Below are 13,758 nucleotides of genomic sequence, written 5' to 3' on the forward strand. Positions count from 1 at the left end.
ATATGCTATCGAAAATCCGAAAAATTCCAAAATTACCGCGGATTAAAAACTGGGCTCAGAATTACCTGTTTCGCATTATTAAGAAGACGAATCTGATGTTGCACAAAGTAATATCAACTTAGTTGATAAAAAGAAAAAGTAAATGTCCTCGTTTATTTCAAGAAAAAAGATTAACTCCTTTTACCGTTGGGAGCTTTCAACTAGCTTTCTGCAAATGTATCCCTCATTTGGTTCAAGCAAGATGATTATAAAAGAAATCTGGAAATATTCAATTCTTTTTGCGTCGTAAACGATGCAGGCGAACCAAGACGACAGTGGGAAATAACTGGTCCCAATAAAGTTTTCAGATTTGCTCCAATCGGATATAATGAATTTTCTTGGGTCACGCAAATTTGGTACAGCGTTTACAAAGCGAGAAAAAGACAGAAAGAGTTGCCTACAATACTTATGCTAATTAGTTTATAAATAAATATATATATATATTTATATACATATATAATTGAATATTGCCTTCTTTGTCCTTCCTTGTTTGGGTATATAAATGTTTACAGAAAGTACATTTATAAAACGGTGTTTTTTTTTTATAAATAAAATTATTTGCGAAAAGTTGTAAATGACTCAAGGATATTAATTGTCCATATTTTCAAAAATGAAACTGAATTCGATATTGTACGACCATGTAAATTCTGGTTCTAGCAACTAGAAAAGTTTTTCAAATTTAAAGCTTTCAAAGTAGTTTGGAAAGGTAACAAACGGATTTCAGAAATAAAACCAAGTCAAGGCCACCCATATGAAAAAATATATTTAATTGAATGTAGACCACCCTAAATGTAAAAATGAAATTTTTTTTAAATTTCAAACAATAATAATGAACTAAAACCGTCTTCCCATACTACAGCTTAAAGAAATGTGAACACTAAATAATTTGAAAACCGTAAGAGGGTACCAGCAAAAGACTGGATATCCTTTATACACCAAAAAATAAGGATTAGACCCCGCCCACATCACATCAACTTGCATTAAAGGTGATGTTAGACAGGTTGATTTCCAAATAAACCTTTTTTAACTATGATGAAGTGTTGATATTTATTTTGACATTTTAACTACTATTTTAATTTTATTGCAATAGAAAAAAATAAAAATTCACATGGACTTAGATTTTTTGTGAAGTATGTATCTTTAACAAATGTTTTCGAGAAATTCCAATTAATATTTGTACAGGTACTTATTTACACAAATAGGAATGTGCGTTTAGTGAGTTTTAAATATACATATGAAAAATGAATTTCAAAATGAAATATGTCTGCAACTGGACAGCATTATGTACAAATGTAGAGACGTACATAAATATGTATTGCCAGAAGGTAGCATGATCATTTTTGTGTGTGATTGCGAATTTAAATAAACGTTGGATATTTGGTGTGGGCCATTTCTTAAACGTGACAGATTCACGATAAAAATCTAAACGTTACAGAGCCTTTCTTTTATAACATACATAGTTTTCAAAGATTGAGGAATTATAACTATATTTTATAATTTGTGTATGACTTTTTTTATATGAGAAAGCTGTTCATAATAAAAAAATTAAATAAAATAAATAAAGGTAAAGTTGTTCTGTAAAATTAAATTTTTGTAATATTTAACATTGTTGGTGTAGTTCTAGAGATTGGGTAGTACGGGATGCCATACTTAGGTGCCCATTGTTGGCTCCTGCCTTATTTCCGATTTTAGCTTAACAAATTCCTTGGCTACTTCATCATTATTACGTTGTGACAAGATTCGTAAAATGGTCCAACCCGTCTCGTCCATTTCAATACGCCTCATTAAAGGTAACCAGCATGCGACGGAGCCCTGTAAATCAAAATATAAATGTGTATAAACTAAATTGTTTAAAATTAAAAAAAAAAACCTTTTCCGATATATCTTTTAGTGGAATTACAGCAACGCCTACAAGTCTATCGTCACGTGCAAAACAATAGTCCTTAACGCAAATGTGCAACTCAAAGAAGTCTAGCTGCTCTTCATTTCCAATGGTGCTAGAAAAAAAATTATTTAATTCTCAATTGTAAAATTTATGTTTTGCAATTAAATACTTACAAGCTAAAAGATTCGTTGTATTTGGGTGACCAGTTGTTGGATTTTGACTTTGTAGCGAATTTTCGTTTTTTTTCTTGCAGGTGTGGTCCGATTAGATTAATGTCAACAAATGGACGAAACATTCCTGACGGTATTTGCCATTTAAGATCATTAGCAGCAACGACTAAGGATGAGAAAACAAAATGTTATATAAATTTTTCAATATTTAGTTTATATTACCTTTCACATTCACTTTATGTTCGCCAGTACCAGGATGGGAAAACAAGTCTATTTGCACAGAAATTTCACCGACACTTTCCTCTGCGTTTTCAGGATCAACTGAATTGTAGAATTGTATAAATCGTATAAACAAAACATATATTATCAATATTATCTGACTTCTTTTGGTTTTAAGAACGTAAATAAATAAAAGGTTCTGATATGGGTGAGCCTCTTAAATAATATTTTTTAAAAATCGTAGCAAAAGAACAAAAAATGTACAATTTGATTACGTTTTGACCCTCTACTTACCCTCGTGGACTTGGCTAGATATAAACGTTTTGATTAGGGTGTCGGTCATTTGCGTATATAAACTGAGAGCGTAACGTAGACTTTGCAGTTCGGAGGATTTTTCTAGAAATGTCTTTTTCAGTCCATTGCCACCGGCGTGGAAATATTGTTTTATTGTATCTAAGGCAACGTCAAGAACGGCACATTGTTTTGGTGACAAATTTTTTTCGACTTCCTTCGATATGTCCATTACACCGCTAAGGGCACTTTTGACATCTTGTTTGCCTGCCATATGCGACTTGAACAATCTTCCCATGTCTTCAATTTTTGCATTGGATGCTAAATTTTTGGCATTATCAGTAAGGTGTTTAAACATCATCTATTCAAAAAAGTAAGCTTAAATTTCATGACCTAAAAATTTTGCATTAGTATACGAACGGTTTTATCAGTCATTGGTGGTAGAACAATGGTTTTCTCTAATATTCGCATTACGATTTTCCATAGCTCTTTTAGTAATCGCTTCAGTACTGTTTTTTCACATGACTGTGCATAAAGTGTTAAAGAACCATCGAGCAAATCCATGAGCGGTCTTAAAACTTCATCTGCTTCAACGGCGACGGCGTTCCTTTGGGCTGCTAGGTTACCAGCCGCCAGAGTTCCACTACCTCCCTTAATAGAAAGCAGCATGTCACCTAGTTCTCTCACCGACTGAGTTATCCGTGGCTCCAAACTAAATGGTAATAAAATTCAAAATAAAAAGTTATCTATTGTACTCTATTCTTGGGTAGCAGTCCAACCCACCTGATAGCAAATTGTGATGCCAAATCGTCCAACGCCGAGTTAAGATTCTGTTGAAGCTCTTTCAAAATATTGGCTGCATCCTCCTCTAGCTTATCTCCTCCCATAGACTCAAACATTTTTTCCAATTGCACCCTTAGTTGTTGAATATTGTTCATAAGTATGCAAGCCTGTAGCCGCAACGGCAGATGAAATCGGTTAATAATAAAAAAGCGTAGGTATTCAACACCCGGCTAATTTTTTTTTCCATTTTTCTACTCACAATTCTTTCATCCTTCATATGATCTGGAAACTCTACTTTTACAATATCCGCATAAGCTATAAGCACTTTTACGATTGTTTTAGCAAAACGCCTCATGTAACGTTTCCAAATTTCTGGATCAGGACACTCGAGTTTGCTAACAACATCGAAACATTGCGTCAATTGCGTAAAGACGTCGACAACCGAATTTGAAAAAAGCGCGTGTTCGCTGCTCTTTTGAAACTGCAAAATAGATATTGCAGATATTTTATCATTTTAGTTTTGGTTATAGAATTAAAGAACTTAAAACAATAAACCGAACAAGAAAACAAGAAAGGAAGTTAACTTCGGCAAGCCGATGTTTGTATACCCTTACAGTTATAAGAAATAATCTACGTTAACACCATGTGAAGTTTTTGGGTTTTGTTTGCTGGTTTCAGTGATTTTAAAAAAAATTATTTCAGTATTCCGTTGACCGTTTCTTTGACAACTATATGTATTACATTTATATTATTTTCCCACCCATTTTCGGATCTTTCCTATTGCGGCTATATGATATAGCCACCCGATTTTGATAAAATTTAATTCGAAATTCCAAACTAATTAAAAATATCATTTTATGAGGTTATATGTTAATAAACACTACAGATATAATTTTTTTTTACAATTTTTTTCCCAGTAGTTTCTATGGGAGCTATAAGATATAGTTGTCCGATCCGGCTGGTTCCGACTTATATACTACCTGCAATAGAAAGAAGACTTTTAGGAAAGTTTCAGCCCGATAGCTTTAAAACTGAGAGACTAGTTTGCGTAGAAACGGACGGACACACGGACGGACAGACGGACATGGCTAGATTGACTTGTCTAGTGACGCTGATGAAGAATATATATACTTTATGTGGTCGGAAAGGTCTCTGTCACTGCTTTGCAAACTTCTGACTGAAATCATTATACCTTCTGCTAGGGTTTAAAAAGCTTACTGAAGGCGACGTTTCTTAGTATATCACTAGACGAGTCGATCTATTTGTCCGGCTGTCCGTTTCTAAGGGTACTTGTTTCTCTCTTGAAACTAGTTAAATTCTTTAGAACTATTATATCTTTTTTAATTTTTTTATTAAATTTTTAATTTTAGTTAAGAAACATTTGTTTATATAGTAATTGGTAATAACTTATTCTAGGACAGGTAAAACTTCATTACCTATCATGAGCGTTCAGCAGAACAAACATTCAGTTATCATGTTGTTCTGCTGAACGCAACTATTCATTTACATTTTTTTACGCAGCCAAAATTTCTCACGAACCATTTCTATTAATCCCTACTGAAAGTCCCTTTATGTGATGGAAAAATGTTTTTAGACGACTTTTACTCAGGTGCACTCAAATTTCATGGAGAGTAAGAGATGGTTCGTGGAAATTTCTTAAAGTTCAATTTTGTGTTCATGTGTAATTAATAGGAAAACAATTATAGTTTCGCTTATAATATTTGTACAAATTTAATAAGATTTGGTTTTAATCTTAAATCTCTGCATAAAAAAATTATTCAAATCGGACTATTTGTTAAAAAAAATTAAAACCAAACCGAATAAATACTAAGCAAATTTGTTTGAGTGCAAGAGGGGGATTGCAGACTGCATGTTGCAGAGTCAGAGATTACACTCCACACAAAAGCGGCCCCTATGTTTCACTCTACATGACAAGTTAGTGAAATAACTTAAACAGCCGATAGGTGGAGTTTTTGTGTTCCAGAAATCTCACTCTCCCTTTAGCTGAGTATAAGCATCTGACAGTTGAGGACGTCGACTATAGAGTTTCTCTTTTTTAAATAGGAGCAATAGGAAATAGTTCGAACTGGCTTGTTCCGACTAATAGTATACACTTCCTGCGCATGAAATAAAACCAATGGAAGGGTTTATGTCGATAGCTTTATAACTTATTAATTAAAACAATTCTTTACGTCAATCTTTTCAGACTACGTAATATCGATTTTGAATGTTAAATCGGATGACTATTATAACCATAGCTGTCATAGGAACTGTGGGTATAATTATAAATAATATTCCGAATACACGGTTTTTATAGTATATCAATTTGTGCATAAAGTTTCCTAAAGAGTTCTTACCCCGTCTTTTTTGTCACGTTTAAATGCGCCGTGAAGGTATTCCAGTGACACATCGTCATTCTCATTAAGCCACTGCATCACAAAAGGCTCGAACCATGCTGGGTAATCGGGGACGGCACCTTTGTAGGGAGGCACCTCTTTAACGTAGTTACTATATAGCCATTTAACTCTAAAGTGAAGATTCATATAAGCCGACGACTTGCATAGACGGTGCTGCTCGTGCTCTTCAAGTGCGTACTTCATGTCGACAGCGAAAAGATGCCACATGGAGGATGCTGATAACTGCACGTTTGTGTTCAAGTAAATGTGTTATCCTTCGATGAAAAAAGGGTGAATGGTAAACCAACCTGGCCAATATTTAGTTCCTGGGGAAATTGGTTTAAAACGGCTCCATAACTGTTCTTATCTTCATCTATAACCGATACGATTAAAGCTATTAGCTTGTGCCAGAAGTCAACGCTATCCAGTTTAGGTTCATGATCGTCCGGAGCACGTTTTGCTTCATTGGGGTCAACCTGTTTGTGGTTTAAGAATCCGTTTCTCTGTTATTCAATGCATAAAAATTACCCTTCAGACGACTATTACTAAAGCAGCAGCGCAACCCACCTCTACTGGCATTAATACTGTCACTAAATATTTTAGGCTTCATAACCTTCTGCCGTAATCTTTTTAGTTTTGCTTATTTTTATTACCTTGTACAAAGAACAAGAACTATGTACTGAAGTTTACTTATAACTTTGTCACCTTATACAATTAGTATAAATAAAGGCAATAACGCACGATAACTAAAAAAATTGTTACCTGAAATTCTCTGTTGTAAAGTTCGTAGCAGTTCTCAAATAAGAACTGGTAGGTTGATCTCAGGCATGCTTTAACACAGTCTTTGACAACCGTACTAGCTCTCGGTGGACTTGATAGTTCTTGTACCTGGGTTGTTATATAAATAATATATTTTACCACAACTTAATGTTCATTAAAATTACCTTCATCCGGAAAAATGTTATGCTGGTCAATAAATCGACTGTAGATTTGAGATCCATTAACTTTTCTGGGCTCGACGCAGGAAAGTTGTTTCTGTACATTGACAAATCGATTCTTAGAGAGTTGTGCAACTGGTCCAACAATTTCACAAATTTTTCTTTCTATAAGGAATATAATACAATGTATACTTAACACATCCTTAATATGATTTTAGGGTCTTGAAGTGTGACCGCAGTTTGGATTTCAAAATCCGAGAGTCCTTGACTCAAGGATTTAATGTACAAAACAACGTAGGTAAGCCGTAGTTGGCTTTATTTTTATGAAAAATCTTGTCTACATCTTTTTCATCCAAGCTACGCATTTTTTTTCAGTGTTGCACTGTGTAATATTATGTAGATTACCCCAAAATTGCTGGCTGCAAAGCGATCACTGGCCGACACAGCTGAAGAAGCAGTCGTATGAGCATAATACGCGTTTATATTTGCCAACAGGGTACTCATTACAGCTGGTACTCCGGGACACAGGTATTTGGCAGATAGGCAATGGAAGTGCGTCATAGCTTGATAAATATTCTCGATTCCATACCGCATAGAAAACTCGTCCACAATCTCTTCAGGAATTTCATCAAAATATAATTTCCAAGCATCGTCTCCTTTTTGAGTTGGCAACTTAACCTTTGACGATATGATAATATTTTAAAAGTATCACTATTTATATAAGAAGAAAATACTTCATAATATAAATATTTTTTCAGTGCTTACCATTCCGCTATTTTCTTCACAAAGATAATGAAACAGATTCTCGTGCAAGCAGGTATATTGTACATGATAAGGAGCTACCTTCTCCTCGCCCTTTATTTCAACAGATATATGAAGCCGTATGGCGCCTGACACAGCGGATTTATCTGTGCGCTTCTCCAAATTGTACCAAACATCCATTTCGCCAGAAAGTGTACGAACCTCAATAATTGTTTGGCCCAAAAAATCGTCCGACTCTCGAGTTAGTTTCTGACGAAGTTTTGACTTAAGATCATTATCTTCGTCCCAAACTCGAACTTTTATACGGTCTGAGGAGTTGTGGCACTCGCTATATTCACCCAATAAATAATAATTTAGTTATCCACGTAAAATACAATTTGAAAGCAATGTTATATGTTTAACGTGCTAAGTTGTGCATATGTAGTATTATTTGGCACAAGTGTATTGAAAGGGCTAAACATCGCACCGCGATAGTGTGCAAGGGATATTACATTATAGATAAAAAAGGTAGGTTGCAGCCATTGAGAAATATGAAGGAAAAAGTGTTTTCGTTGGTGTCACAGGTCCTAACATCCATATAAACGCCGGGATCTCGGAAACTATAAAAGCCTTGTCACCCTTTATGGAGTTAGCTTTTGAGTTCGCCACGGTACACCAATTTTTAAAAACATTAATCAATATGTGCTATTTTTTTACGTATTGTCGAGCTTTCGGTCAGTGATTAAGGGTCGGACGGCATTCAAAATAATTAAATTAAATAACAAATATTTTAAAAATACGTGTCAGGCTTAGTTGTGACGAAAAGATATAGAAATATAAAAAATACTCCACTACTCTACTAAGAGGATCCCGGAAATCGCAGAATTCTCATTAAGTGTAGGTTTCTTAATATTGATTAAAGTCACTAGATGAATTGACCAGCCATTTTTAAGCAGACTCCAGTTATGCAAGGTAGTTTCCAAACTTTGCCCTAAATCCTTTTATAGGTCTGTCTGATTGCCGCCCAATTCTGCATTGGATCCACCCCTGGTGCCGACATTTTAAAAGTGGGAGTATGTTTTCTAAAGCTTTCTAAATAGTTGGGCAGAGGGAAATATCATCAAATATGGGTAGATATTGTGGTTGTACGTTCCATCCCTAAACTGGACACTAGGTATTTTATTTTATGCACGTTGATGTATAAATTTTTTTGGATAATTGCTTTTTTCACTAGATGTTGTTTTCAGTATTTGTGCACTTTCTTGTTTGGTCCCAACCGTCCCAAGCCCATTGACATAATTATCAATTCATGTTCATATGTAATTAGGAGATAATTCATACAGTGTGTAATGTCAGTAAACATTTTCTGCACTGAGTTTTGGTTATCAAACTTTTGGTAAAATAATGATTAGGCAGGTTTAAGCCTGCCCTTATTATTATATCTTTGAAAATGTGAGTTGTTTAATAGATATCATATTAAATTGTACTTTTGTTAAAGTACTCACGTTGTGAGTTGTTTAATAGATATCATATTTAATTGTACTTTTGTTAAAGTACTCACTTTAAATGGGCAGCACTTAAATGTAAATATTTTGTTTGAATATTTCGTCGTTTAATCACATTCTAAAAGAAATTTAGCTATTAACAGCCCTTTTCCCGCGAAACTAGCAAGTTAGTTTACAAAACAACATTTGAAAGTGTCGCAAGAAGGATGATGGTAGTTTCTGTTAGATATGAACTTCTTTTCCGTGATCCAATGGTCCAACTCTACCGTCATCCTTTTTGGTCCACTTAGGCTGTAAAATAGTATTGTCTTTCTTTTTATAGATGTATCTGTTTTACCACTTGAGTTTCAAAATGTTCCACCTATACCCTATCTGTGAGTGCAAGCTTTCGAGAATGAAAATCATGGTGAAATAAAGAATGATCGACATCGTTGCCATCAGTAGTCTTGAAAGAGAAATCATATTTGAAATTTTCAGACTTTAAAGGAACTAACAGAGAGACGAGAGTATACATAAGTGAGAGAGTGCATCTTAGGTGTAATTAATGTTTGTACACATACAAAGTTCATATTGTTTTGTGTGTTGATTAAGATAAGGATTGAATTTAGGGCACAAGTACTCACAAGTGAAACTTCTCGTTCCACACAGGGTTAAGTTCCTGTGGCATTGTTCGCGTTCGTTTTTTCACCTTGCTAACCTGCACCGTCACATATGGATCACTGGTACCGCTTTTATCCTTCGCTATCAGGCCTTGAGCACAAATCACTGCGTCAAATTTCAGGTCAAATTTTGTGGATTCATATTATTATTCGTTTCCAACACCAAAGTCCAAAAGTCGCCAATTTAGTGTGTGGTAGTCAGATGTTCCAAGCCGATCATTATAATGTCCCAGACATTTGCATTTTATGAGTTGTCGTTTTTTATTGGAGATTTTGTAGATTTAATTTAATTTTTAGAGTTTGTAATTTAAATACGAATTTGTGGGGTTTGAAACGAAGAAAACAGTTTGAGATTTTTATTATGTGCATTTGAAAATTTATTAACATTTTTGTAGTTTTTAATTTTTGTTCAATGTTAAGAATTTATTTTCAAGGGAGAAAGAAGAAGAGAAAAAAACGGATTGTTTTTAATAATGATCGTCAACATCAGCTCAGCAAAAACAGTGCAGTGCTGCTGATTTGATTATAGTGTCACATATACATATATGTATGTACATACACATTTTTTGGAACATAGGTATATACATTTATGTAAATATGATTACTAATCAGAAAGATGCAAGTGAAAAAGGTATAAGTGTTTATAATATATTGTCGATAACAAAATAATTTAGTTCGGTACAAGTTTAAAAACTAATCACAATTTCAACGTAAAGAGCCGAAAAGTCAAAAGCAATATATAAAGTTGTTTACCTATAAAAAATACACACACAAAATAAAAAACACCAGTTATAAATAATTTGCATTAAAAATGTGTTCAAAAAGATGTATGTATGTTTTTAAAAGGAAAGACATACATTACAGCAAAATTTGCTGTCCATAAGATAATCTTAGACACATATATATAAATGGTTTATATATTTCCGATATAATAATTTAATCGCTTAAGCCATCATAGATCGAAAAACCTCATGCGCTAGCTAATATAAACACGATTTTAAGTTCAGTACTTGACATAAATATTGTTAAAATATAATGTTGTAACTAGGTGTTTATTTTTTACCCCTGATAATGGTCAAAGCCTATATGCTTAAAAAAGACTATCTGCAAATATATATTAGTATTGCTTCTTCAATTTCAGTTCAGTAATTCAGTGGGTCTTTTTAAAAACTAGAGAAATGGCGAGCAAAGTATACATAAAACTATATAATAAGTATACTATATATAAAGTATATATAAAACTATAAAATTAAATTAATACAAAATGTTGACATAATCTGAATTTATATAATTATAATTTTATATTTATATAAAAAATGTTATCTCGAAAATAATGCTTGTGTCTTTATAAAAACATTTGTTTCTGACTATAAGGAATAATTAAAATGAAGTAGAAAACAATTAAATGTCCATTTATAGCACAGGTCGACAATAAAAAGTGGAATACTAAACTCTTCAATATTTGAAAAATTGTAGCTGTACATCACGGCTGCAAACTTACAAATGTTTGATCACGTCACAGTTTTATGAAAATTCTGGACAAAGACCTTTTTTCTTTAAAGCATAAAAGGGTCTTCTACATCCTTAGCCAAGGGCATTTTACTTAGTTTTTTCATCTTTTTATACCCGTTATTTGTATAAAGAATCGGTATTTGTGTTCTTAGGAAAGTATATACTATGAATATAGTTTAGATATTAATACTGAGAATTGTATTAAAATTACTAGTGCAGGTGAACGGGCTTTGGCAAGGTGATTAGTACCACTAAGTTGGCAGTTAAGGTACTCGACTATAAGGTTGATTCTTGCTATACCCGATACTCGTAGACTAAAAGGGTACACTGCATTAGTCAAAAAGTAAGTAACAGGTAGACGAAAGCGTTTCTGAGCCCAATATTATGTATACTTATATCTATATTTCAGCAAGCTGAGCGTGACCTTAACGCCCATCGCGTCCATTTTTTTTAATTTTGAGAACGTGTAAGTGCAATTTTGTTTGGACTATCAATATCTATTGCGAAGATAGACTAAATCAATAAAAGGAACGATAGGTGACGCTGAAAAGTCGCTTTCTTCTTCTCTATCGCACTCCTCTCAGCTGGATAACGGGTAATTGGTAGTCGATGGCATCAATTACAGGGTTTTCTCTTGCTTTTATGTCTAGTAGATATTTATTTTTCCAAATGCGTATTAACTAAAGATAAACACCTACAAAAAGTATGATTGTTCACTGTTTAAGTCATAGGCTCAAAATACCATTTCTGGGCTTCTGGGCTAAGAAAAGATTCTGAGTTAAAGTTCTCAATCTGGTATTTTTTCGAAAAAGAACTAATAAGTAAGGAATAAACTACGCAACAGTATTCTCTAAAAAATGTGTAAACAATATTAATAATATTAACGCCACTCTAAGATAACGTTGTTTGTCCTACAAATATATTTTTTTAAACAATTTTAAATCGTAGTATTGTTCGCAATGAATTAACGTCCATTTTATTTTTCCTTGGCTATAAATTAGAAGTAAAAATATGCTAGTGTATAGATTTAACAAAATTTGACTTTCTTAATACAGAAAAGGAAGGTTAAAATGTTGCAAGAATTTGCTAAGCCTGGTTTTAACCAAATTTATTATAGTGATTATATAGTTTTCGTTTCACTTTTCAAAATTAAAAAAATTAATACATCGGTTTACACAAACCCAATTTTTTTTGACTTTAGAACGACAATTTTTTTTTACGGTTTGAAGAGTAAAAGGAAAACTCATTAGCATACTTACATACACTTGAAAACATTCGTGTTATAATTTGTTTGCAATTAAATATTTTATGACCCTTCCTCAAATTTTATCTTTAATATATTCTTAATCAAAAACAGTTTACGTTTTGTTAAATATCTACTGCCTAAAAAGGAAAAAACGGTGAGAAAATGCATCATTCCTATGACGAAAGAAATAGGCACAAATTTTCCAACAACAAAAGCACGTAAAAACGAAGTGTTTCTGAAAACACAAGAGTGAAGTGAAAACCAGAGCGTTACCGGTTGTTTCAAGTTCAGGCATACATTTTTAACGCAAAAAACCGTTATATTTTTATACGGTTGAAGCGCTTATAATGATGATGATGATGATGACAGTCAGATGTTTGCAACGCAGTGACTTTTCGGACCCCATAAGTATATATATTCTTAGTTAGCATCACTTGGCGAGTCGCTTTAGCCATGTCCTTTGGTCTGTCCCAACTCAAGATTAACGGAGCAATCTATTTTACTATTAAAACCAAATGACTATTAAAACCAATTTTATGATAGACAAAAACAAAGTAGGCAATAAATTTATGGTTATCATGTTGATTTGGCCGAAATATAGACATTTTCCCTACCCTGTATCTGCTTCTGCTTAAAGTCTTTACACGCTATACTAACCAATCGCGACCTAATAGGGAGAAATCAATAGTCATATAATATTATGTATTATTAGGTCCATAAGGGTTATTGTAAATAACCCATAAAAGCTAATAGAAATGGTGGAAAAAACACAACTATGAAAATATCGATAATTTTAATTAAAAACAACAAAGAAAGTTAGCTTCGGCAAGCAGAAGTTTGTATATCTTTGCAGTTATAAAAAATAATCAATGTTAGTAACAATAATATAAAAAATATTTTCCGACCAATTTTCAGTTTGTTCTTATGGCAGCTATATGATATAGGCGTCCGATTTTGATAAAATTAAATTCGAAATTCCAAACTAAAATAAAATGTTATATGTTAAAAAAAAAACCAAATATATAATTTTTTACGTTTCTTTTTTCCGATTATTCCGCAAAATAAAGATTTTTGGGAAAGTTTCAGCCCGATAGCTTTAAAACTGACAGACTAGTTCGCGTAGAAACGGACGGACAGACGGACATGACTAGATCGACTTCTGACTGAGATCATGATGCAAGGGTATAATAACAAAATATAGCGTTAAAGTCAGTGGCCTCCATTACCAAATACGCGTTACTCATCTAGAGGGAGTGCGATACAGTTATGCAAGCACCAAAGCAACCGTTTCCAAGATTACATTATCATAACATCATTTCACTTCACCAACTGCGTCTAAATCTTTACCTTTTGTAAATATTATTAATGAATGAG

At 33.2% G+C, this 13,758-nt stretch overlaps 1 protein-coding gene across 9 annotated transcripts in view; it reads right to left on the reverse strand.

Moving 5' to 3' along the window:
• Positions 1-1,067: 1,067 nt before the first annotated feature.
• The window catches only part of LOC108035914 (protein unc-13 homolog B), a 43,046-nt gene continuing 30,355 nt past the window's right edge, over positions 1,068-13,758 (reverse strand). For 6 of the 9 annotated variants that reach the window (XM_050886905.1, XM_050886906.1, XM_050886904.1 and 3 more), the window contains 15 exons: positions 9,591-9,732; positions 7,487-7,811; positions 7,127-7,399; positions 6,728-6,886; positions 6,546-6,671; positions 6,092-6,259; positions 5,745-6,026; positions 3,647-3,868; positions 3,388-3,554; positions 3,025-3,316; positions 2,608-2,965; positions 2,317-2,415; positions 2,098-2,260; positions 1,910-2,036; positions 1,068-1,851 (listed from right to left, as the gene is read on the reverse strand). In XM_050886905.1, the coding sequence (XP_050742862.1) occupies positions 1,690-1,851; positions 1,910-2,036; positions 2,098-2,260; positions 2,317-2,415; positions 2,608-2,965; positions 3,025-3,316; positions 3,388-3,554; positions 3,647-3,868; positions 5,745-6,026; positions 6,092-6,259; positions 6,546-6,671; positions 6,728-6,886; positions 7,127-7,399; positions 7,487-7,811; positions 9,591-9,732 (3,065 nt within the window). In that variant the 3' untranslated portion in view covers positions 1,068-1,689. The other 3 variants (XM_050886909.1, XM_050886907.1, XR_007763869.1) reach the window with 2 other exon arrangements.

The sequence above is a fragment of the Drosophila biarmipes genome, chromosome 4, assembly GCF_025231255.1.
Source record: "Drosophila biarmipes strain raj3 chromosome 4, RU_DBia_V1.1, whole genome shotgun sequence".
Classification (NCBI taxonomy): Eukaryota; Metazoa; Arthropoda; class Insecta; order Diptera; family Drosophilidae; genus Drosophila; species Drosophila biarmipes.